The sequence below is a fragment of the Pleurodeles waltl genome, chromosome 6 (assembly GCF_031143425.1).
Source record: "Pleurodeles waltl isolate 20211129_DDA chromosome 6, aPleWal1.hap1.20221129, whole genome shotgun sequence".
NCBI classification, from domain to species: Eukaryota; Metazoa; Chordata; class Amphibia; order Caudata; family Salamandridae; genus Pleurodeles; species Pleurodeles waltl.
Genome location: NC_090445.1, coordinates 117328597 through 117354912, shown reverse-complemented (window position 1 = coordinate 117354912; position 26316 = coordinate 117328597). Strand labels below are relative to the sequence as shown.

Sequence of the window (26316 nt, the reverse complement as noted above, 5' to 3'; positions counted from 1 at the left end):
AATGTCTCGCAGTAGTAGCAGCTCACCTGCACAACATACATATTTTCCCATACTTAGACGATCAGCTCATCAAGAGCTCAATGTGTTAACTATATTTTCAACACACTCAAGACACTATAAACCTGCGTCATCAATTAGGCTTCGCCATCAATGCAATCAAATCCCATCCCCAACCCCTCCAGGTACAACCTTAGCTAGGAGCCATTCTGTACTCACAATGGGGGATAGCTTATCCCAGTGCTGCCCAATCTTTCCAGGTGCTCATTCCACAGTTCCAGCCTTACCATCAGGTAAACAGTGAGGACAGCCATGCGTCTCCTGAGTATGATGGCTTCATGCATAGCCAAAGAATCCAAATGCCAGACTCAACATGCATCACTTACAGGAGTGCTTAGCACACCAATGGACTCAGGCAGAGTGTTAATTGGAAGATCTAGTGTTGGTGGGCCGTCAAGCATATCGTTCTCTGCAGTGGTGGAACACTAACAATCTCCTCAAAAGACTGTCATTCCTAGACCCAATTCCGCAGAGAACCATAACAACGAATGTATCCCTCACCGGTTGAAGAGAGCTTTCACAGGATCTCACTGTCAAGGGGCACTGGATGCTCAGTCAGAGTCCTCTCCATATCAATCACCTGTATTTGCTAGCTGGTCATCTAGCACTCAGAGCATTTCTTTCTCACCTAGTAGGCAAGGTAGTCCTCATTATGACAAACAACACAACTGCCATGTATTATCTCCAAACACAGGGGGCATCAGATCCTCTCTGCTATCTCATCTAGCCCAGAATATCTGGAGGTGGGCTCTCTGATACAGTATTCATCTTTTATCAGAGTACCTTCCGGAGGCAGACAACAATTTTTCAGATCTCCTCAGCAAGAACCGTCAACAAGTCCACAAGTGGGAACTCCTCCCATACTTCCAGCGATGGGATCAACCTCAAATAGACCTCTTCACCACAGCAGAAAATGCTAAATGCCAAAACTTCTCCTTCAGGTTCCCCCACCCACAGTCGAAGGGCAACGCCCTGTGGACGAGTTGGTCAAGGATGTTTGCTTGCGCTTTTCCACGTCTCACTGCTTCTATTTGTGGTTCGCAAACTTCAGCTGACTTCAGCAGACATCTCTGATTCTTATCCTTGTGGCTTCCACATGGGCCAGACAACCATGGTTCACCTCACTTCTGGAACTCTCAGTAGTTCCCCATGAGAGAAATCAGGAATCCAGAACCCAGGTCCTCAACCTTGCGATCTGGCTCCTACAGTCCTAGAGTTTGGTTATCTTAACCTATCACAACCCTGCATGGAAATTCTTAAAAAAGCACACAGACCCACTGCTTGTGCTTGCTATGCAGCAAAGTGGAAAATATTTGTCCATTATTGCTGTTCCAAACAAATAGATTCCTTGCATCCCAGTGTTCAGGGCATTATTGGTTATCTTTTTTAATTGCATACCTGCAGACTAACCTTCACATCTATAAGGTTACACCTAGCCACAGTAGCCGCATATCTGCAAAACAGACAACCAACATCATTATTCAGGATCCCAGTTGTTAGGCCTTCTTAGAATGCCTTAAACAGACCCTCCTCCCTAGGTAGCCACCAGCTCCTGCTTGGAATCTTAATATTGTATTGACAAGATTGATGGGCCCTCCATTCAAACCCCTCCTCTCCTCTTCTACCCTCTCCAATTCCTCTCAGGGAAACTGTCATTTCTAGTGGCTGACACTTCACTCAGACGTGTTAGTGAGCTTCAGGCATTAACCTTCTAAAAACCATTCTTCCAACTACATATTAGATAAGGTGGTACTACGTACTATTCCTAAATTTCTTCCTAAGATAGTATCTCATTTTCAACTTAACCAATCTATTGAACTACCAGTATTTTTCCACAACCTGACTCCATTGCGGAAAGGGCTTTACACATCATAGACGTCAAACAAGCCCTTGTACTATATTGATAGAAACAAGACATGTGGAAAGACACAACAACTCTTTGTTACTTTCTCCAACCCACACAAAGCACACAAAGGGAGAGCCATTTCTAAATCAGGCATTGCACATTAGATTGTCAAATGTATCCAAACATGGTATGCCAAATGTAAAAGACCTCTACCTACTCCTCCTAGAGCTCACTTCACTCCCAAAAAAGGAGCTTCGATGGCATTCCTAGGGGATTTACTTATAGCTACCTTGATCTACGCCACATGCATTTACAAAGCAAAACATAACTGCGTAGATGTGCTGGCTCATCAACAAGCTAATGTCAGTCAGGCAGTCCGGCGCACTTTATTCCAAACAATTGCAAGACCCACAGGCTAGCCACCGCTTATGGAGAAGGACTGCTTTTTAGTCTGTGCTACCCATGTGTATCTCCAGCCAAACATGCCTCGAACGAAATTGTTTACTTATCCAGTAACCATCTGTTCATGGCATGTAGTGCTGTAGATCCACATGCACTCACCCTCCTCCCCGGACACTTGCGGTTGTCACAGTTACCTTTATATTTATCACTCACTCTTTCAGCATAAACATCGCATTATCCTACATATTCTATTCTCACCCGTCTTGCAAGAAAACAATCTAACAATGGAGTGGATGATCATGTGCATTGCTAGCAAGTGGAGGAGTCACTGTATCTCCTGACTCGAAAGACTTTATTCGAAGAAAAACAACTTGAACACACCCGAGCCCAACACTAGATGGCGGGATTATGCTAAGCATGTGAATCTACAGCACTACATACCATGAACAGGTGCTTACTGGGTAAGTAACAGTTGCCTTTTCCGTGTTCCAAGGTGCGAAACTTGGATGTTGTGGTGTTTTGCACTTCAGCTGAATCATGAACACTGAGGCCCTACACATGTTTAAGTCTGGCTTTAGCCAAACCGTTTTGATTCTATTAAAATTATTTATAAATAATATACTTACTTGAAAGGACTTTAAACCAGCTCTCTTCGTCCATTTTGTCATTCCCTCGTTTATTTTGCCAACAACAGCATGCTGTATAGAGCAATGTTTGAGACCCTTTGTCTACTGGCTAACTTACATGTGAGTGATGGTTTTCTGCTTTTTCACAAGGAGTACATCCACACACAAGTAGTTCCCTTCAGTGACAAGGACTACTGAGGCAATGTGTGCTTTTTGCGCCTGAAGCAAGTTTTGCTTTTTTCTGTATTTTTAATATTGGCAAGGTGCATGCAGCTCCCCTAACAATAACGTTTTACACACCCCATGGCAAAACAAAACAATAATTACCAAAGCTTAAAGACTGGAAGCGAGCACCCAAACTATTTGCTTTGTCATGGTGAAATTGGGACAAAAAGGGCATCTTTGATGTATAGGAGTGCCTCTGCAGCATTCAGCCAGGCACCTAGGAGAATGCCTAGATGGCTAGGGTTCTATGTGCCTGAGGCACCCCATTCTTTTGACATGAACCCTAGAAATTGCCCAATATCACAAATTGTGGCTTGTGGTTTTTAGTAGTTCAATGTAAAAGGGGATAAGTGCACAATGGAAGAAATAAAAGCAACTCCTCCTTGGCTATCTTAAAAGGGCTTTGTTGGTGCACATGTATGATGCACCCACATGCATCTCTTATGTAAAGAAAGTGTCAACCCTCACTTCTACTCTAAGCAAATGCGAGAAATGTGTTTGTTTCACAAAAGACTGAGGCCCTCATTATGACCCTGGCGGTCGGCGGTAATATGGTGGAAAGTACTGCCGACAGGCTGGTGGTACTTTCCACAATATTATGACATTGGCGGTTTGGCTGAAGCCAAACCATCAATGTACCACACCTACCGCCACGGCGGTAACGGCCGCCAGGCTGGAAATATCCATCTCCACCCCGGCAGCCGTCACTGTACCGCCTGTGGGATAATGACCCCGCCTACCACCATGGTTTTCGTGGCTTCCTTACCGCCACGAAAACCATGGTGGTAGGCACTATCAGTGACAGGAAATCCCTTCCCTATCACTGATAGAGGTCTATCCCCGCCCCCACCCCCAACCCTAGATTCCCCCACCCCTCTTGCTTTCCAGACCCCCCCTTCATTCACGCCCCTCCCTTCACACACACACACACATACACAGACCCATTCCCACATTCATCCACCCATGCATACATCCATTCACACACACATTCGCACACACTTTCATACATACACGCAGACACACATTCACAGAACACAACATACATGCACACACATTCGACACGGAACACACACCAGCATACACGCCCGCACAAACATTCACACACACACACCCTCACACACACACACCACCCCACACCTCCCTCCCCTGTTGGAGCACCCACTTACCTGTGTTCAGGGGGTCCTCCGGCAGGAGACGGGACAGGGCGGTGCTGCCAGCAGCAGCGTCCGCCAGCAGAACACCGCCAGGCTGCATTATTTCTCATATTACGACTGGCGGCGGTCTACTGGCGTGGTGCTGCTGCTGGCAGCAGCGCCACCATACCGCCATCCACCGGCATGGCCACAGACGGATTTCCGCCATCCTTCTGGCGGAAATCCGGCTGTTGTCATAATACGGTGGATGGCTGGTAGCCACGGCGACAGTCTTTTGGCGTCCGTCACCGCAGCGGTAGGTGGTTTTTACTGCCAATATCATAATGAGGGCCTGAATGTACTGCAGTATGAGGACTATAGCTCTATGACTATCGCAACTTGTATGAATGTGATCCCAGCTGAAATTAAACTACACATTCAATACCTTTCAGATCTGGACTCATCACTGCAGCAGTACTTAAGCAGTGCTTTAACTCTTGTTTTACATTATGAACCTACTCTAGGTTACCATGCTGTTCATTATTCCATCAGCTAGTGGTTGAGTGTTCTTAGGAATAGGTAAAGTTGTTTTTTGGCTGTGTTATCCATAGGTGTAGTTAATATGAATCACTATTACTTCAAGTGCAAGCCCACAATGCCCCATTACGTAGTCGCCATCTTAGGATTGTTTTATTTTTTTTGGCTGGTGATTTCGGAAATGTAGAGCTCCAGGTCAATGGTGAAGATGCAACAATTCATGCCATTGGTTACTGAAGCAAGAAAACACACTGGGTGACACCGAACAGCCATGGCATTGAAGCACCAGCAAGCCTTTTTTCTGGTTCTCATCCAAAGAAGGTCTGGATCAGAAAATGCATGTTTCAGTACAATATCGTTATCTTGAAGTCCCTTAAGGAGAACACTAATTTTAGGCTTTGACCAAAATCCTATTGATAATTGGCAATATGTCCGTGGTTGTTATGAATGTGCTGCATGCTGTTTGTTGAAACCAACAGCAAAGTTAGCGAGAAACAGCACTGAGCTCACCACAGCACCACACAGGGTAAACAACAGACTTTGGCAAATTTGGGAATAAGGCTCAGATCGGCTATAGGGCAGAATGAAAAATTTGGAAATCAGCCTCAGGTAGGCAAATGGCACAAAGCAGCTTAGGGACGACAATGTCAATAACTAGGATGTCAAAAACATGACCAGTTAAGGCAGAAACAAACAACAGCAAATATTGTTGATGATAAAACAAACATAAGGCCATAATGCGTAAGATCAGAAAGACTTTGGAACTGAGTGATTCTGATACAAAGTGCAAGCAAAATCCACAACAGTGGTGAAATATCCTACTCGTCTTCAAGAGACGATCAAGATTGAAAAAAGATTAATCTGAAGCCTTATTCGACAAGTACAAAATATGTTACTCAGGGATGCCTTAAAAAGCAATTTATTTCTGGTCACCCATTTCATCCTAGTTTAGCTTTCTCATGAGCAGAATTAAGTTCAACCACAACCATGGCAGTCCCAACACAAAAGAGAGCCCTGGCATTTCCAGAGCAAATTCACTTTCACCAGATTTCTCTACCTCAAACAGTGAAAAATATTTTCAGTTATGTCTTTGCTATCAGTTAATACTGCAGCACTGTTTTAGTACCACAGCACCCCTTCATTTGAGACCCATCCACAATTGGCTAAAAAACGAACAGTCACAGGACGACTGGAAGGATCCAGTGGTTGGTCAAAAGCAGAGTATGAAGAATTATGGTTGCGGATGCATGATAACGTGATGAAAACTAGAAAATGCATACAGTCCTCACAGTGACTACAACAAAGGATGAGTCACTTCTGGGAGGAGAGACATTGCTGACCAATTTACAAGTCACAGGCCGGTAGACATCACAGGAAGCAACCAAACACATATAAATATTGTAAGCAAAGATGCTGTTTCTCACACTAAGCTCTTTCAGAGCCAAATTAGGGAAAGTGCAGATACGAACAGACACCACCACACCTTATAAACGAGGAAAAGGGAATAGTGGCCTACGCACTACCAGAATTATCTCAGAACATGTAATCATTCAAAATCACAAGTCACTGGTGGCACATCCCTCAGCAGGAAACAGAAATATAGGCGCAGACAATGTAAGCAAACATGAGTGGGAGTTGGATTCGGGATAAATCGAAGTATTTTGAAAGCATAGGGAACACCGTGCATAGATATGTGTGCAGCCATACAAAACACAAAATGCCTAGTCTTAACTTCCGAGTATCTACACCAGAGTCTCAGGGAAACGCACGGTCATTCAGATGGTGTGGGTTATTTGCTTATGCCTTCCCACCAACTGCAATAACATTTCTAGTCATGAACATATGCAGGGCCTCACGCACAGCCCTGATACTAGTAGGACCACAGCAGCCAGGCAGCCTTAGTATTTTTACATCATGACAATGACAGAACCAATCAGGTGGCTACCAGTCCTAACACAATTACTAATGACTTCAAAGGGGAATATTTATTACCCAGATCCAAATACCCTGAACTCAATTCCAGCATCTAAAGCTACCACGAAGATGTATGAAGTTGATGATTGAAGCAAGAACAGGGCTGGGTTTTTGTGCGTGATTTTCACGATTATGGGTTCCAGGTACAGGTAGAAAAGAGTTGGTGACAGAATAGAACTCCGTTTAACACCCTAAAAAGAGATCAAGTTTAAAAGTGCCCCATTGATAACTCTTCTTTCGGCATGTTTAGTAGGATATTGCATGCTGTTGAGGATGAAGAAACGGAAATGGTTTTATTTTAAAGCAGTGTAGGACTCTGCCTTGAGTCAAAGAGGCATTGCTCAGACAGGTCCAATATGGAACATGAGCTGAACACTTTTAGTAAGGAGGCGGGTATTGGATCTATGAAGTGAGACACTGTTCCAGGATTCATAATGGTCTTTATAAGTTCATTTTCTGTGATTTCTTTAAAATCGTTCCAGATTGCATTTTTTTTTTTTTTAACAATTGTGTAGATTTTATTGTCATGTGCCTGACTGGGTGGGGAGTTTTCAACCACTTCAATTTTTTGAAGAAAGAATTCTTAGCATCTTACTTTTGTATTGATTACATCTAAATTGGAATTCGGGTTTAGTCTTGAGACACTACTCTGAAGAGCGTTTTTTGGGCTTGTCTGTAGCTTGGGCTAATTAATATCTGAAGAAGGAGGCCTTAGTTGCAAAGATGCTGTGTTTTTATTTTTTCCTGTCAGGATTCCAGTGGAAGGATCTTGCCACCAGCTATGTTCTACCTCTCTAAGTCTTTTCCTACCCATCTTAAAGTCTTTTTAGAACCACTGTGCCAAATTCAGTGTGTAATGTGCTGTCATGAGGGGTCACTTCTCTATTTCTTATGTGGATGTTTCGAGTTTAGATGAAATACTCAAAAGCACATATGAGGTATCAACCTACGTAGGCCCATATTTATACTTTCTTGGTGCCGCATTTGCGTAATTTGTTTGCGCAAACTTACAAAACACAATTGTATTTTGTACGTTTACGCTGATTTTGAGTGAAAAAACTACGCGAATGCGGCGCTAAAAAAGTATAAATAAGGGCCCTAGTGTCTCAGAGCACTTGCTTAGGCCTTTTTAACTGCCCATTAATCACAGCTTTCTCTCGGAAAATAATGAAAGGAATGAGGTGGTGGGCTATAACTCTAGTCTCCTTTGATAGGTGAGGTCGTGATTATCCCTTTTACGATACCCATCTGCATAAGAGTCATTGGGAGATCCAAATGAAGGGTAAAAACCACTACATATATCTTTGTAGCATATGGACTTGCAGTGTTGACGATAAGTTCTATGTTCAGTGAATACAGAGCTATCGCTAAGTGGGTATATCTTAGCGTGGGCCTTGTTAGTTGTGTGCAGTTCTAGCACTTCACTTAAACATAGAGCGTTGTGAAGCTTGTAAATGTTTGAGTTGGGTATGACCTCCATATATGATGGTTACCTCGCCCCCTCTTCCATCTTCGTGGTCTAGGAGCTTGATGGCGTAGCCTGGTAGGACCATTAGGCTGATGGTTGGTTGAGAAGATTTGTTAAGCCACACGGCCATTAGGAAAAGTAAATCTAGCCTGTGCTTCTTTATAATCTAGCAGATCTCACTGTTATGTGTAGTAGCCAATGTACAGTTATGAATGCTTTTTTGGATACATTACATGAGACATGGACCCCTGCAAGATTACAGTTTATTCCTTGTTTCAGGGAAGGGCAGCATTAGGGGGTAGTAAAGGTTTTTTTGGAGTCCAGGGAAAGATAGCATTAAGGGGGTGTCAGAGTTTTTAGGGTTCAGCGATGGGTAGCGTAAAAGGGCGGTAGAGGGTTTTTTAGGGTGTAATGTTATGGGGTAGTAAGAGTTTTTAGGTTCTGGAAAGGGTAGCATTAAGAGAAAGGATGGGGTTTTTATTGTTCAGAGAAGGGTAGGAAGCGGTTTTTAATGTTCCAGTTAGGTTGTTTAAAAGGGATACTAAGGGATTTTAGGGCTCAGGGTAGGATGGTGTAAAGGGTTAGTAAGAGTTTTTAGAGTTTAGGAAAGAGTAGCATAAAGGGATAATAACGGTTTATAACAGTATAGTTAGATAACTTAAAGATCCAGGTAATAAAAATGACTTTTAAAACTTGACATTCTCAATGGCATACAAGACTCTGGCAGGCTCTGGCCATGGAACGCTTGGAGGATATTCTAAGAGATAGTTTCAAAAACATTGAATACTAATGGAGACCACTGGTGCCTTTTCTCTCCAGGAGCCTCCCCCAAAACGCCTACAGTGGGAAACGGCCTACAACATTGATGCCGCTGCAATGCTGTAGAGTGTAGGGTGCACCAGCACCCATCGCAAAGCAGACAGTGAACATCGTGACAGGACTGGCCAGGGGGCCCCTGCACTGCCCATGCCATGTAACTGCTGGTGAAGAAGGGGGTCGTAATCCCCAGGGTGGAGCTGCTTGCAGCGCAGCCCTGGCGGATTAGGACCACCAGCACTGCCAGTCCCTCCAACTGGCGGTTCGACCATGGGACTACTGCCATGGTCGTAATGTGGCAGCCGGATCACCACATTGGTGGCGGTCCGAACACCAACGCAACCCCTGGCGGTCTGAGGCCTATAGTCTTTACTGGGTGGTTAATGGAAGATGTTAATTGTTGCTACTCGTTGTCTATGTTGCATTATTTTCTGTTCTTGATTATGTTTCTGGTGTCTTTTCTCTCCAGAGGCCTCCGCCTCACAGCCTGCCCGGCTCGCACCCAAGCACTCCACCTCTTTCAGATATATAGTATCCATGACCCCCAGGGCTATTTGGCCTCAAAACAAGGGGACCACAAACTACATATAGGGGTCGATTATGACTTCAGCAGATGGAAAAGGCCGTCCGCCGAAGTCCCGACGATCAGGTATCCGCCAGTGTGGCCGCCTTACTGCAGGCCCCATTAAGAGTTTCCCGCTGGATCAGCGAGCGAAAAAGATGTTTCTGCCCGCTGACCCAGCGGGAAACGCCCTACAACATTGATGCCGGCTCATAACAGAGCTGGCTGCAATGCTGTAGGGCATAGGGTGCACCAGCACGTCGTGAAAGTTTTACTAAAACTTGACATTTTTAGAGTAATGAGTGGTCTCCAAGCCACTGCATGCTCTTGGTATGTCCACAATTTGTCTCCCAATATTAAACAGCATGTACTGTTTAGTAAGCTCGATCTAAAAAGTATTCCCCGATGCATAGAAAGTACTTACGATCTAAAGTGCACATCCCCATTTTATTCAGTTAAAAGTCTGCTCAATATATGCCACTGATCTATCGAACAAAACTATTTGACGTTGCAGTCCATTCTTTTGTTCTTTGGATGTATATAGGGCACAAACATAAAAGGCAAGCAGTAGCCAAAACACCTAGCAAACCCTTCAACCTCCTAATACCATTACCTGATTTTTTAAATATAACAAGATAGAGAAGTGACATAAGGCATCAGAAAATTGTTGAGGCAAACAGACATATTTTCTTTAATCCTTCTTTTCCAGTCAGGATGGGCCTGCCTCATTGTTTCATCTTAGTCTTATGTATATTAGCTAAGAAATATATGGAGGGAGTCCTAGTTCTTCTGAATTTATCTCCCCGGATAACGAAGAACCTAATGTATAAAAAAGGAAGCCTCCTGGAACTAAATGTAGCGGTGCCCCAGTGTGAATTAACATATGCACAACTTCTCTCTTTTGCCTATTCCTTCCCACTGCGGTGAAATCTTTCTATGCTGGACTGCAAGTGGCTGTTTTCTTTTGAGGTTTCCATAGGGAATTAATTTTCACTACTGCACAAATACAGCAGCAGTGTAGCCTTTCCATTTCGAGAACACAGTCTATGCTGCTTTCTTAGTAGATGTGCTGCCTACAGTTTTAACCCCAAAAACCACATTCTGAAAAATGCACTCTCCATATCATACATCAAATCTTATTACTTGGATCAGAAAATGCACCAATGCAGATATCATGTTCACAACAGATACTGAACTGTAGTGCACTGCCAGAGCATAATTCATTCATACGCAGAAGTGGTGAACCACAGTGCCCGTGCAAGCACTCCTCTCACACAGATACATCAAGGCACTGTCAGTATGTGGCTCGTGTACACACCCAGTACAACACCATCATCAGAAGCGCCGCTGCCCTACCACATAAGAGAAACATAGCCTTGCAGTGTCAGTGCAGGCACCCGTTGCACCAGCTGGTAAATTTTGCCCACAGAGATAAGCAAGTCCTGTGCCTGACCCAAGTGGATCTCAATTAATTGATACCATTTGCAGCCTTGAAAAGCAAACCGTTTTAATGGGACACACAAAAGGAGAGCTATTGACTTTCTAAAAGTTAGTGTTTGTTCATGTGCACTGTGCCAGTGGTTCCCAACCTGTGGTCCGCGGACTCCCAGGGGTCCATGACACATTCCTAGGGGATCCACAGGCCTAGGCTGACAGGAAGGCACTTCTCCAGCTGGGGCCTCTCACTCCATATTTTTATATTTATTACTTCTTTTGTGAAGCAGTTTTAAAAGCACTGAAAAGTTCCTTGTTCATCCAGCAGCTTTCTTGCAAAGATAAAAGCGTCAAGAAAACTCTGCTGATTAATGTACCTGCTGGAGAGGGATCGGAAGTGTGTCTAGTGGCAGTTTTGACTCATCTAAGGTAGTGCAGATGGTTACTATGCCTGCTGCAAAGAACGTGAAACATGCAAGGAACAGTGTTACACGTGGATAGCACAGCAGGTTACTGCTTTTGACATTCTTTTGTTACTGTGCAATTCATAAATTACAATCGTAATCTAGCACAGTGAGCTATGAACTGCCATCAAAGAGCTGCATGCAAACTATATGGCACAAATTAGGAAGTTATGTTTTTTCCCAGTCTTTCATTATCCTTATGCTGCTAAAAAAAAGGTTTGCTTGCATAGAAATACATTCTTTTTATTTAAAGTCAACACTAACCACTGTGTTATGTTCTGAATCCTGAGTTTGTGCTTCTCAAGACAAAGCACTCTTAGGAAATCCCTACCAGTACGGATGACATGTGAATCCTACACCTTGTAGTACCCTGTAAAGTGCTCCATCATCCTACACTGGTATGAGAGGTGCTAAAAAATGAATGAATTACATGTGACAGAGAGGCTGTGGAGACATGCGAGGCCCTTATGGTTTTGCTTCCTTTCCCCACCACATATTTTTGTGAAAAAGCTTTTTCTTATGTACCTAAAAGATAAAAATTAATAAAAGAAATTGCTTGGGAAATATAGAATCTGACCTGAGGATTCAGCTTTCCTAAATAAAACCAAATATCCTGAGATGCAGCGCCAACCTTCCCATTAAAATGTTTTGATTTTTGCCTATTTTTTCAATATAAAATAATTATATTGTTAGTAATTCGAGTATTTGTTTGATGTGTGCTTGTCTGTGTATTTTTTGTGAATTACTGTTTTAATATTTGAAATTTAAATCATACAAATTTCTTCGGGGTCCCCGGCTTCCAGTAGTGATTCAGTGGAGGTCCTCAGGAGTCGAACCGTTGGGAACAACTGCACTTCGCTATAGTGCAGCATGCGTTAGAGGCAGTCATGGAGATGGATGGGTGGATCTGGATGACCAGGTGGGTGGGTGAGTGAGTGGCTGCATAGATGGCTGAATGAATTGAAGGATAGATGGATGGCTCGGATGGTGGCAGAATTTAACTAATGGTTGAATGGATGGATTTATTCATAGACTAACTGGACGGAAAGGCAGAAGGAGAACTGTAGGTATGGCAGCAAATAGGTAGACACACTAGCACAAGGATCAATGCGAACAGACAGGTCGATAAGCAACCAAGCAAACATACAGACAGATAGACAGGCACGTATTGTTTGGTATTGGAATGTATGAAAATGTAATGGTGCACACCTTTCAGACATTACAGACATGCAATAATATGCAAACATGCTGTAGAAAACATTCATATTTTGTGAGCTGGCGGGTGGTGGGGATATTGGGATGTCAGTAGGAGTAAGTAGGGTGTGTGATGAAAAGGGGTGGGGAGGTCCTTGCCCTGACTCACAACCAGCATGTACTGAAATAAACAAGCTGTTGTTTTTGCCAGAGGTTGACTGTTGTGTGTGTGTGTGCTGTTGTGTGCGCGCCTGCCTCCACTGTTCTTCTGTTGCTGCCGAATGAGCACTGGAGGTCTGCGTTTTTATTGTGATGCAAGTGTTAGTGGAGTATATATTTGTGCGTGCTGTGTTGTCTTTTCTTGGGTGGTCACTATTTGTGTGATGGGTTTTGAGTGAGGGAGGTGTACACAAAAATGTGATGTGGAGTGTTTATCTCCGACACATGGATTCATTGACACAATGGTTTAGTGTTTGTATGAGTTGGGGGTGAAGAAGAGAAAGGGAGGGCAGGACAAAAGAGTACAGGAGGGCGAGTGAGCTGCTGAAAACGCCTGGTCAGGTCGTCTCTCTTGCAACCCGTTGTTGTGGCAAGAGTGCCGCTGAAGGTCACACGAAGGAGCAGTGATGATGCCGGCAGGTACTGGATAGTAAATGGGGCAGTGACTTGGACATAGAAACCTTCAGATGCATGGTGCAGAATGGGGAGTGCTGCCTGCCCCACATACGGTGATATGAACTCCTCCAGCGTTTGAAGCTTGAGGGCTGCAGTGATACACTGCTTCCTCTCACGGAATGCAGTGTTTTTTAAACAAAGGAACAACTTTTGGTCGACAAAAACCAGCATAATTTACTGTTATTTTCTTGAAAACAAAATACAGGGATGTAAAAAGGTTTAATGTCTGTGTATTGTGCTGGGTGAAGCTGTTGTACACCACCTCACAAGCGCAAGTTCACACCTGCACCCGGATCTCACGCTCATTCCTTGTGCAGAGGGGGACCCGCCAGGGTTGCTCCCTCTCACCTGTGCTATTTGCACCGGCTATGGAACCCCTGGCAGCAGAGCTGTGAAGCAAAGGCCCTGATTGGGGTGTGCAAGTGGGAACGCACTGGCACATAACGCCATTATATGCCGATGATGTTTTGGTTTAAGTGTGGGATGTGCAGACACTCTCCCTGCCCTTTACGACCTGTTGGAGCCTTTCTGGGAGGCAGCTGGACATAAGGTAAATTAGGAGGAATCCTGTATCTTCCCATTGCGGACAACAAGTGTTCTGCACCAGTTGAATCTCTATGGGGGCGTCTCCCGAGGGCTCTTGGGACCTTCCGTTATCATACAGAAGCTGACTGAATAGATGATAATCATGGCAGGGCCCTAGCCTCTATCCAGCAGTCCCTACCCTTCCGGACACGCCTCCCACTACGGGCAGAGCGTCAATAGTCAAGACGCTGGTCCTTGCCAGGCTCCTGTATTTCTATGTGGCGCTAACCATGTCTCCTGCAAAACCTTTCTTCTGGACTCTACAAGGCCTGATAACGGCTCTCATATGGGAAACAGGACGCAAGAGGGTTTCCTTGTCGCGCTTCAGCGCCCCTTGATAGAGGGTGGCTAGGAGGTGCCTGAAATGGAATTCTACTTTGTGGCAGCCCAGCTGCAATGACCGACGCGCTGGATAGATGGGGCTCACACAACAGAGGATGACATGGTTCGATCCGGCCTGGGCGGTAGAGGGGTGCTTGAGTGGCTCCTCTCCTAAGAGTCACAGAATCACCCCTTGGCACCCCTGGGCTGCTCACGCGGACCGCAAAACTAGTTTGAAACTGTTATGTCTAACCTAGACGGACACCGATGCCATCCTCCCCACAGCTCCCTTTGTGGAGCGTATCCCAGCTGCAGCGCCTCCATCATGCCCACAACTTTGCCCCACATAGGGAGAAGGGGCTCACCTTCATAGGTGACCTATATAGTGATAGTTCATTACACTCCTTCCCCGACCTTACAGATTCACATGGCCTAGACCCGGGACTGTTTTTCTCACACACCAGCGTAAGAACAGTGATTTCGAGATCTGGCCCACCCTAGCCCTTACCCCACTGGGAGCTGCACTGCATATTGCCCCAGGACCGCAGCAGGAGAGGGGTTTCAATCCTTTATATGGTGCTGCGGGAGGTCCATAGTTCCCCCACCCACACAGTAAAGCTAGATGGGATGACTGCCTTAGCTTTAACTTAACAGACAAGCAGTGTTTGATGTCCCTTGAATGGGTGAAATATATATCACACAACGCCTGACTAAAATACTTGCAATTTAACTATATCCACCAAACATACCTCACGTCCCATCGCCTCCAAAGAATATTCCCGGGCACTTCATCCCTTTGCCCTGGATGTGGTCACGGCAACGCCACCTTTCTTCATGTGATGTGGGAGTGTCCGCTGATTTGCACCACCTGGTCCTAGGTGCTACAAAATATTTCGGAGATGATAGACATACCACTCATCCCAGACCCACTCCTTTGTCTCCCAGGAGTCACGAGGAGAACCAAACACTATTTAAAATTTGTAGACCTTCAGTTGCTATTGTTCAAACGGCTCATTGCCATGTCTTGGAAGGCGGCCCAACCTCCCGTGATCGATAACTGGTTATGAGTGACCTCACGCTGGGCCAAGGCGGAGGCTAGTGCACTGGCACAAAACCGTAGACCACAGGGAGGGAGTGGGGTAATCACATCATGGGACACTTACTTGTTGAAGTTATCAGATAAACTGGCCTCCCACACTGCCAGAGATACACCAGTAACCCACCCCGGCGGCCGAGGTACTGATTTCGACCTTATCACCACTTCTACTCCACTGAGGGCTTTGCCGTACTTCCTCTCTACCAGACTGTGACTGTGAAGGTGCTGGCGACCGGGCCCCTGTATCCCTGGCCGCACAATTGAATGCACTCCTGATATCCACCACCTCTTTCTTCACCTTAATGGAGACGCCTCCTTGACACAGGTTAACTCATGTGATACAGCTTTGATTTATTTCTTCAGGTCTATGCCAACCTCTACACAATTAACTGTTAATTACCCCCTTGTTCTCCCTCCATTCTCCCCCTGCATGTTTTGCACGGTCTTTTCAGGTAAGTTATGTAATATGATGATATCCTGTTAGTACATTTGTCACGTTGGGGGAACGATGTAAGTTGCCGTCCCCACTGGTTGTAGTGGACAATCACCATATTGGCGTTGTCGCCAATAATTGAGTTATCATATGTATCTATCTGTATCAGATTCTTTACCTTTTGGCGGACATGCCCATGCCTATGTGTGCTTTCTGGTTGACCTCCTATGTACTTAACCATGCTGAGACTTGCTTGTTATCTCCTTCTTAAAAAAGCCAATAAAATATTTTTTTTTTTTAAGTTTAATGTTTGTGTGACTTGAGTGAAAAAAGTAACAAAACCACAACAATCCGACTCTTCAGGGATAAATACTTCAATTTGTTTCATTATTAATATATCAATTATTATTGGACATATGGGTTATTCATTCAACACATCTTTCCACTTTTTTCAATTATGTCAAACTTTTCTAAACTGTAGAATCAGTTTTTAATTCAATATTACCATGTAAGTTACATGATTATATAAACATACATTACGAAACAAACTGTACAAAACACACTGTCCTTATAACAATACTTTTCGAAATCGTCGGCCACCGTAGTATACTTTTTCTAATTGGGTCCGTCTATAAGGTAGTCCAGTAGTGAAACCAATTGCCTAATGTCTAAACATTTCCCACTTAACGTGATTAGGCTGGTGATCTTCGTGTTCGCAAATCCCTTTTCATTTGTTGTGGACTCCTTACATATATGGACAGTGTGTTTTGTATTGTTTGTTTTGTAATGTATGCTTATATAATCATGAAACCTAAATGGTAATAATGGATAAAAAACTAACTTTGCAGTCTAGAAGAGTTTGAAAAAAGTGGAAAGATGAGTTGAATGAATACCCCATAAGTCCGATAATAATTGAGATATCATTGTTGACAAAAAATGCAGCATTTATCCCTCAAACGTCGGATTGTTGTGGTATTATTCCATACGTGTGCAAGACTCGAAAGGGTTAGTTTGGGCAACCCCCTGTCCTACAGAATTTAGGGCGAAAAAAGAGCCCGTCACACTTTCAGAACACACAGAAAAGAATGAGCAAGGCGAGTCTGCGCAGTAACTCCAGTGATGTCTTCTTGTATCCGCTTCACTGTGGTAATTTTGTGTTTAATAAGTGCAGCACACTGGAATTGGCAGAGGGATAAGTAAAAAAAAAAAAAGCTATGACGCACCATCATTGACCACGTCAAAGCTCCGAAAAATAGTTCTTGAAATCAAGCAGCAGATGGCCAGCAGAGGGTCACCAATCACAAAGGCAATTAATCTGTACTTGGTCCATGCACCTGGGCCAGCAACAGATGTGACATATGGCAAGCGCTACCCAACGAGAAGGCATCAAAGAGGAGCGACAATGATGCCAACGAATGGAAAGCTATGGGCGGGTTCTAAGTCTTTTATTGACTATAAGAGTCTCGCAAGCGAGAGTGCACGTGCTGGCGCATGCTTACGCAGGCTAGACCTAAAAATGAACAATCTGCTCAGGAGGAAAAAAAAGCTTTAATACATTTGTTTAGCGTTACTCACATTTCACTCCATGTATAAGGAGTTAATATCACTGTATAATCTTTGCATAGCATGCAAATCTAGTTATTTGACCTATATCAATAGTTCTGCAACTTAAAACTATTCTGTATTCAATTGTGACCCTCTCACCTCTACAATGAAGAAGGTAAGTTAGTGCATAATATAGAAAAGTGTAGGAAAAATAATAACATCCGCACTTTAGACAAAGAAAGCATTATGCTTGCATGATAAAGTATACAAAGATGACCACTATGTACTAAGGCACTGTGAACGTATGCTCAGTGTCATAGTCAGTGATACTGGTTCCATATATGGTCATTGTTATAAAAAAAAGTAAAACATTCTAACATTGTTTGTGGAGCAAAACACTAGATTACGCAATAATACACAACCTATGAATTTATAAGGGTTTCAAGCAGCAAACTGTTATTACAGGTAAGTACTTCGTTTGTTGTGCACAAAAGCATTAGTGTCCTAGTACATTCTGTGCACGGAATAAAATCAATCTTTTCATCTGTTTTCTAAGCCAGTGGATTATGAGCGTTGTAGTTTTCATGATGATCAGTTCAGCATTTTAATTCATGTGACTCCTTGCTTGCTTTTCGTGCATCCTTATGTTCTACACAGGAAAATACTATATTATTTTCTATTCTTATTTGCATGTCCCTCCTTTATGTCTCTAATACCCTTTTTACTCTTTCTGTTCTCAAACTGCATAAAGTTCATTATGGTTCTATGCTTCTAAGCTGACGTTGAACCACATTTTCAGCGAATCATTGGCTTTAAAGCCATTTACTCTCTTGTTCCTGTGCAGTGAGCCCCTTCTAGTGCAGGGGCCTCCAACCTTTTTTTTTTAAATAAGAGCTACATATGTTGATTGAAAATCATTCTACAGTACTAATATTATTAGTGATGTGATAGTAGCCACATCAAATAAGATTACATTAGTAGCCACCCTTTGCAGGATTACCACCAGTGAACACCTCAGGACAGCAGGCAGGGTTGCCAGCAGAAATGTAATAAGGTGAATCAATGTGGAATGCCTCCATATGGTAACACATGCCAGCCATAGCTGCAAAGCTACTGGCACCAAGGTGATAATATTAGTAATAAGTCTCCCTAAAGCAGCACAATTTTTCACTGAAATATGAGATTTAAATATATTTTGGAAGTTCAACCTTTTTTCTCCAAACATCAAATTATGAGTTGTGAAATTAAACATCTCAATTACATACTTTTCATTGTTGCTATACATTTATTTTTTATTTTGAGTATTTTTATTTTATAAATTAGTTCATTTTATTACAGTACAATGGTAATGGTTGATACAATACGTTATCCACTTGACATATCCACCAGGTCAGATACTGGGTAGATATGTAAAATATAACAAACTAATATCTGTATAATCCTGTGCAAAGCAGTTAAGGGGAAGTAACAGAGAAGTCAGGAAGAAAGGAAGGAAAGGAAAAGAAGAAGAAAGAAAGAGGCAAACCTTGAGAATTATTGAAGTCAGTGCATTGTATGCTCGGAGGGGATTGATCTTTTGCAAATAAAGATCCAGTTTGAACCATAAAAGCGAAGTTTGTTTTGCATTCAGCTGATTGTTCTGATTTAACATTACTCCAGTCATCCCACCCCTAATAGTCGCTTTCCTGCTGTCCCATACTGTTTCAATATCCATATCCAAGGTGACATTCTCTTTAAAACAATGGGTTAAAGATTGGGCAATTTGATCTTTAGAAGTGAGATCATCTAGTATGTCGTCATTCATTCTCCATGAACAAGGTTTAGACTGTTGTATAGATAGGTTTAAGGTTAGTGTGATACACGCATGTTCTGATATGAGAATGGGTTTGATAGTGCCTGATTGGACCAAGGTTTTGCTCATGAAATAATAGTCAGTTCTAGACAGAGTATTGTGAGTGTGCAAATAAAAGGTGAAATCACCACCTGTCAGGTTGTGCAGTCTCCAAATGTCAATTAAATCATTATCCTCTGCTAGTGTATGGAGCTGTGTATGGGAACGATTAGGTCTATAAACATATTGTGAAAGTCTGTCTAGAGTGGTATCAAATGGGAGATTAAAATCACTCATCAAAATAAGTTTACTTTACTCCAGTATTAGAACTTTCATAGATTCACATGCTTGAATTATTCCCAGCGTCAAAGTGGGAGTCCTCAGTACCTTAGAAAAGTAATGTCACCCTAGACATAACAATAGAAGCCTTAGACTTTTCAGATTAGTATCATATCAGAGTCATTATGTAAAAAAGGATTAAACTTAAGAGTCCACCAATCAGACAACACCACCCTGTACAACCCTCCTGAGAGAAGCTCCAGTCCCTCAGATTTTCCTCCGTACATCGTGCTAGGGAGCGTCCACTCTGCTCAGTTTTTTCAATCTTGGATGAATTTAAGAAATAATTCCTATATTTCTTTTTATTTGGAAAATATTTTTCCCTTGGCTCCACAACCTTTTCCTTCTCAGAGGTGGAGTGTGATTTTCTTCATCATGTGAGCCAAGGAAAAGAAGGCTCTTCAGAGCTTGTAGTACCTGCGGTAAAAAGAGACTTCTCTCAGAAGACCCTCACAAGGACTGCATTTATTGCTCCTACCCAGACCATTCTGCAAAAGATTGAAAGGTATGTTGTACCTTTTCTGCTAAGACCTTGAAGGACAGGGAAGGAATGCTGCTATTCTGGTTCCAGAAGCTCAAGACCAGGAAAAAGCCAGTTTTTGACTCTGATAGCGGGGACTTATCTGCCACATCAAGAAAGTCCTATAAGAGGGAAAGATCACCCCATTCCAGATCTTCCTCAGAGCAGCCAAAGAAAGCCTCAAAAAAGACCTCCCATGGGTCTTACAAAGGCAGCAGCCCTTGTAAATCTCCTAAAAAAAGTCATCCACTACGAGAAAGGAGAGAAAAGAACCTTCTACATCCTAAGAAAAAGCCAAAAAATCATCTTCTGAGCCGGCTACACCACCTCCTAAAATAAGACATTAGTTTAAAAAAAGCCTTCTCCACCTCTGTCGACAGATACATCATCAACAAGATTCCCCTCATTGACAAAAATATTGTTGTTGACGTTGTCGATGAAGAACACATACACAGAGTCATCAGCATCTTTAACAACCTCAGAGGTTACAATGTTGTTCACCACATCTTCCACCTTGTCGACGACTCTCTCATTGACATTGTCTACGACCAACACCAGAGCACACTTCACCCGGCAAAGTAACACCCCTGATTCCAGTCCACCTCCTGGAAAAAAAAGACTCAGAGGATGAGGGGCCAATTGAAGTGGCACATAGTCCTTCAGAGCTTCAGGTTAAGTGCCAAGATGATGAAGAAGACTATGACCAGGAGGATGAGCAAGAGTATCATCCTCCTCAGATGCAATATCAACAGCCATTTCAAGAGCAAATGGTTTGTCTTCCCAGCTTTTTGATCTCGGACCTCCAGCTCATGTTGTCTGACAATAGGAAATGGTTTCCTTCTACAACTGTTCCTCCAGAGCAGCTTTCTATGGTCTCTCCACCTCCCATGACTCAACCATCCACTACAGTACAAAGGCCTATGTCGTTGACCACTTTGGCAAGACATACTCAACAGATGGCACTTCTACATGACCCAGATACAGCTGACAAAGTCATAGAGGAAGGGGAGCTCCAGGACACACATTTGGAATGGGAGGAATTCCTAATCCTCACACTGTCATCTCCATTGCTCACACTTGTAGACTCTCCACCAGAAGAAATTGGGGGTTTCCACAACTTACTAGAAAGGGCAGCTAAAAGGTTCGCACTCCCCATGCCTACTAAAGAAATGGACTGTTTCTTATACGACTTCAAATAACTTTTTCAAAAGAGTGTAAGGTCAATGCCCATTGTAAATTATATCTGGGAAGAGGGCTTAAAAGTGATTAAGAATCTGGCGATAGTAACAGTGGTGCTCCCCCAGTTAGAAAAAAAGTATAAAGCCTCGGAAGACGCTCCGGCATGTCTAACTCACAATCCTAAACCTGATTCAGTGATAATGCAGGCAGCACAAAGGCATTCTAAAAAACCCATCTACCCCAATCTAGGCTCCACCGGATAAAGAAGGGGGATGATTAGACGACATTGGGAAGCGTTTTTCCTCAATGTCGGGACCCACAGTTAGAGATGCAAATTCCCTGGCAGTTTTGGGACAATATGATAGACAATTATGGGCTGACATCTCCCCATATGTTGACCAACTCCTGGAAGATGCAAAGGCAGAGGAAAGAAAGATTTTACTAGAAGGAGAGCGAGCCTCTGTGGAAATGATAGATTGCGCAATGGATACTGCCACCACTGCATTTTGACAACTTGCAGGTTTGCGGTAATTAGATAGCAAGGCTGGCTTAAGGCTACCACCTTCAGACCAGAGGTACAAAACAAGATATTAGATCTTCCGTTTGACAGAGAAGTTCGCTTTGGTAAATACATAGATGAAGCCCTGCAAGCAATTTAGATGGACACAGTCAGGTCACTGGGGACCCTCCAGTTCAAGATGTTGACCTTTCATGGAGCCAGAGAACAAGGGACACAAGCTTGTAGAAGAGGATTTCAATAATTCTGCTACCCCTCCTACGCATCTTCATCTCAGCAGTTTTAGCCGCAGTATTTGCAAAGGCACCACCCCAGGCACCCTACACCAGATCTCCTCCTAGAGGGAGAAGAACGTGTCAAGGAAAGGAAACAGGTCGTCGGCAATAACCTGCTACAGGCTCTGGCTACTTATGAGACTCTAACATTAAGATTAGAAGGAAAAATATCCCCGTTCATACAGAAGTGACAGGAGATAACATTGGACCAGTGGGTCCTACTGCTGGTTCAATTCAGCCACATCTTAGAATTTACTCAGATCCCATCTTCACACCCACCACATACCTCCATTCCAAACATCTAAAATTTCACAGGTTGGAGTTCAAGACAATGCTCAAAAAGGGAGCGATAGAGAGAGTCCTTTTCTCACAACAAGTAAAAGGATTCTACTCCTGTTTCTTTCTAATTCGCAAGAACTGGAAGGAATGGCGACCTATCCCCGGCCTCAGAGATCTCAACATATATCTCAAAAAGCAATCATTCTGCATGGTCATGTTTCAAGATATTCTTCCTTGTTTAAACCATGGAGGCTATGGGGGTCATTATGATCCCCGGCGGTTCAGACCGCCATGCTGGCGGCAGGTGAAAAGACTGTCACCCGCAAGGCGGTCTGAACCGCCATATAAAGAACACAGGGAGGGCCGCCGTAGGCGGCCCTCCTCCACCGCCAGGCTGCCTCCGACCGGCAGCCTGACGGTGGAGGGAATCATTATCCGACAGGGCAGCGCGGCTGCCCCTTGGATAATGATCCCTTCTGCCGTCAGCCTTTCCCTGGCGGGTTCCCCCGCCAGAAAAAAAGGCTGGGTGAAGGGGTGCTCCGGGGCCCCCCTGGGGGCCCCTGCACTGCCCATGCACTTGGCATGGGCAGTGCAGGGGCCCCTGTGCAGAGCCCCATCATGCAGGTCACTGCCCGATTTACAGGCAGTGATCTGCATGACGGGTGCAGCTGCACCCGCCGCACAGAGGCATGGAGCCGCCAGCAATGTCCCGGCCATGCATTCTGTTGGGCCGGCAGGCAAAAACAATGTTTCCGCCCGCCGGCCCAGCAGAATGTTCTTTATGTGGCCGGCAGGGTCCCGGGGGGCTGGCGGACAGTTAAATGACCGCCAGCATGAACACTGCGGTTAGCACCGCCATGTTCATTATGAGGGCCTATATGTCAACTCTGGATACACAAGATGCATATTTCTACAGCCCAATCCATCCTACCCACAATAAATTCCTCCGTTTTACGGTACCCAACAGCCACTTACAGTTCAAAGTCCTTCCCTTTAGCCTGAAATCAGCCCCCATGATATTTAAAAAGTGTGTAGCTCTGGTGGCGGCATTCTTTGGGAAACAAAAACAGCAAGTGTTCCATATTTAGATGATTGGCTCAAAGGTCAACAAGAGCTTGCAAGGACCTATTCAGACACCTCGGTCTCACTCTAAATGGTAAGAAATCGAAACCTCAGCCATCAAGAGTTGTAACATTTTTGGGAGTGACACTGGACACATTTAACAACAAGGCCTGTCCCACATTAGAAATCCAAAGCAAAATCATATCCTAAGCAAAGTCAGTTTAGAGAAAAGAGTCTCTTTGAGTACGCCTCTACGAGTTACACTTGGGATGATGTTGTCATGCATTCAGCTAGTTCCATTTTGCTGTCTAAGAATGCAACCCCTCCAAGAGGAGTTAGATCTTCAATGGCTTCATACAACAGGTTCATTCAACAATACCATCAAAGTCACTCAAGTCATGATCAAAGCACTCTGTTGGTAGACACAACAGTCAAATCTTGCAATAGGCCTTTCCTTTCTACTTCCACCTTTGCCGCTGGTTATAACCACCAGTGCTTCCCTGGAGGGATGGGGAGCATAACTCCAGGACCTACAAGTCAGCGGAAAGTGGCAAAAACCTCTTCAGAACTGTCACGTCAATCTACTAGAGCTCAAAGCAGTACTTCCGGCTCTACAAGCTTTCCTCTCTAAGATAAAAAAACTCCACTGTTCTCATACGCACAGACAACACAACAACAATGCACTACTTAAACAAACAAGGGGGGACAAGATTACTTCACCTTTCTCGAGAGTCTCAAAACATCTGGAAATGGTCTATTCAAAATTGAGTGCATCTAAGAATGGAAGACATAATGGGGAAGCAAAACGAGATAGTGGACACTCTCAGCAGACTAAGATCATCATGCCACAAGTGGGAATTGAATCAGGAGGCACTCAATCAGGTATTCTCGGTTTGGGGCAAACCCAACCTAGATCTCTTTGCGAGCCCTCAGAATGCCAAATGCCACTTCTTCGCAAGCTGGGATCACCATCCAGGATTGTGGGGGGAATGCATTTTCAATGGCATGATGCAGGTTCTTTGCCTACGTTTTTCCACCCATTCCATGATTCCAAGGGTTCTCATGAAGATGAAAACAGAACCTTGAAGGCGAATTTTGATGGCTCCATGTTGGCCTCACCAACATTGGTTCTAAGAGCTTCTCCTCCTCTCAGAGAAACGTTACAGTCCACCGAAGATCTTACCAGATTTTTGACAATGAATGGAGACCAAGTCCTACACCCAGATCCCAAGTCTCTGAATTTATCTGCCTGGCTTCTGAACACAGTGAATTCACCCATCTAAATGTCCCTCTGGAATGTAGAGAGGTACTTTCTAAGGCCAGAGCGGATAGTACAAACAAGACCTACTCTCACAAATGGAAAAGGTTTTGTTTATGGTTCAGAAGGAACAGATAAATCCACTATCTTCATTTCCAGAGCACATATTGCTGTACCTATTACATCCATCATCTTCAGGATTAGCTCATGTTTCCATTAGGATTCACCTGGCCGACATATCTAGTTTCAGACATTCTCCAACGTCTTTTTCTTTATGGTCCTCCAGACTAAATCAAACAGTTTCTCAAATAACTGTATACAGTCTTCCCTCCAGTAATCATCTTAGCTGGTTTGACGATCCCCTCAGCAGCGTTCATCTCTTCGGTCCAGTAAATATTAAAATGAGCAGAAGTGGCTTTACATTTTGTCCCATTGTGGTGCCAGCACACTCACAATAGCGAGACTGCATAATTGCAGGACGGGGCGTTCCTCGGGAAGGTATTTACGAGGATAAGAGCCGCTGGGGCCCGAAGCTCCGCTCTTATGCGACCATGCCCGTCACGCGCTAGCCACGCGCCCCCTCTGCTGTGCATATATCAAGTCAGACAAGCAAATTCTTCCAATTTAGTAGAGTGAGCTGCTCACGAGAGAACTGCTTTGAGGTGCTTGTCATTGCTTCCCACGGCGCACCAAACTTGTTATCCAAAATCAAAATTGTGGTTGCATTCCAATTTCTGCCAACATGTACATTGTTGTGTGTGATACAATTTAAGTTTACTGTTGGACTATTATCTTTTGTGTTGGTGTGCAAGTGCATATGAGTCCACTGTACGATAGAAAATAAGTCAATAAAGGAAAGTACTGATTCTCCTGTAGTAATGCACGGCCTTTTACCTTCACAGGAGGAGGAGGAGAATGGGAACAGCACAGGTGAGGCCTACCCCTTGCAATGTACTGTACTCTCTGCCATGGGTCCTGTGACCATAGCCGGCACTTACACACTACAATGTGCTTTCCCCCCAGGCCCCCTCACCCAGCGCGGCCGCTTGGAGCCCATGGACACCATATTTGTCAAGAATGTGAAGGAAGGGGGCCCCGCCCACCTAGCTGGGCTCTGCACAGGTAAGGCCCTGAATCCGTCCTAGTGCTGAAGATCTGTATAAACATATGTGTAATTGAGAAACACTCATGTTCTCACTGCATGTGTGACCTTAGGGTACTTGCTGCCTGTGCGTAGGTTCTGTACTATTGTAACGTACCTGATGGCAGGCACCTGTGGCGGTCTGGGGTAGTGTGTGTGTGTGTGTGTGTGTGTGTGTGTGTCTGTGTGTATCACGCCCTGCTGCAAGTCCTCATCTCCTCTTCTGTGTTTTTCAGGGGATCGGCTGGTGAAGGTGAATGGTGAGAGTATCATTGGGAAGACCTATTCTCAGGTCATCGCGTTGATACAGAACAGGTGAGTGCTGGCCGTCTCCCTCTTGATTCTCTTACACACAAAGGAATGGGACTTCAGCCCCAGCTTGGAGCTTGTGTGTCACAATCCGCATACATCGTGCGACTGGCACAGTCATAGCTGCAGGCTTGTGCCAGAGAAGGCCCATCACCGGCTCCTAAAAACACTCGTCCCTTAATACACTTATCTTTTGTTAAATTGTCCTTCCAT

At 44.1% G+C, this 26316-nt stretch overlaps 1 protein-coding gene across 4 annotated transcripts in view; it reads left to right on the top strand.

Annotated features, from left to right (window-relative positions):
- Positions 1 to 26316, top strand: part of ARHGAP23 (Rho GTPase activating protein 23) — a 448503-nt gene that overhangs the window by 282506 nt on the left and 139681 nt on the right. For all 4 annotated transcript variants that reach the window (XM_069237494.1, XM_069237493.1, XM_069237492.1 and 1 more), the window contains exons 3-5: positions 25556 to 25583; positions 25677 to 25775; positions 26031 to 26109. In XM_069237494.1, coding sequence (XP_069093595.1) covers positions 25556 to 25583; positions 25677 to 25775; positions 26031 to 26109 — 206 coding nt within the window. The remainder of the gene's footprint in view (positions 1 to 25555; positions 25584 to 25676; positions 25776 to 26030; positions 26110 to 26316) is intronic.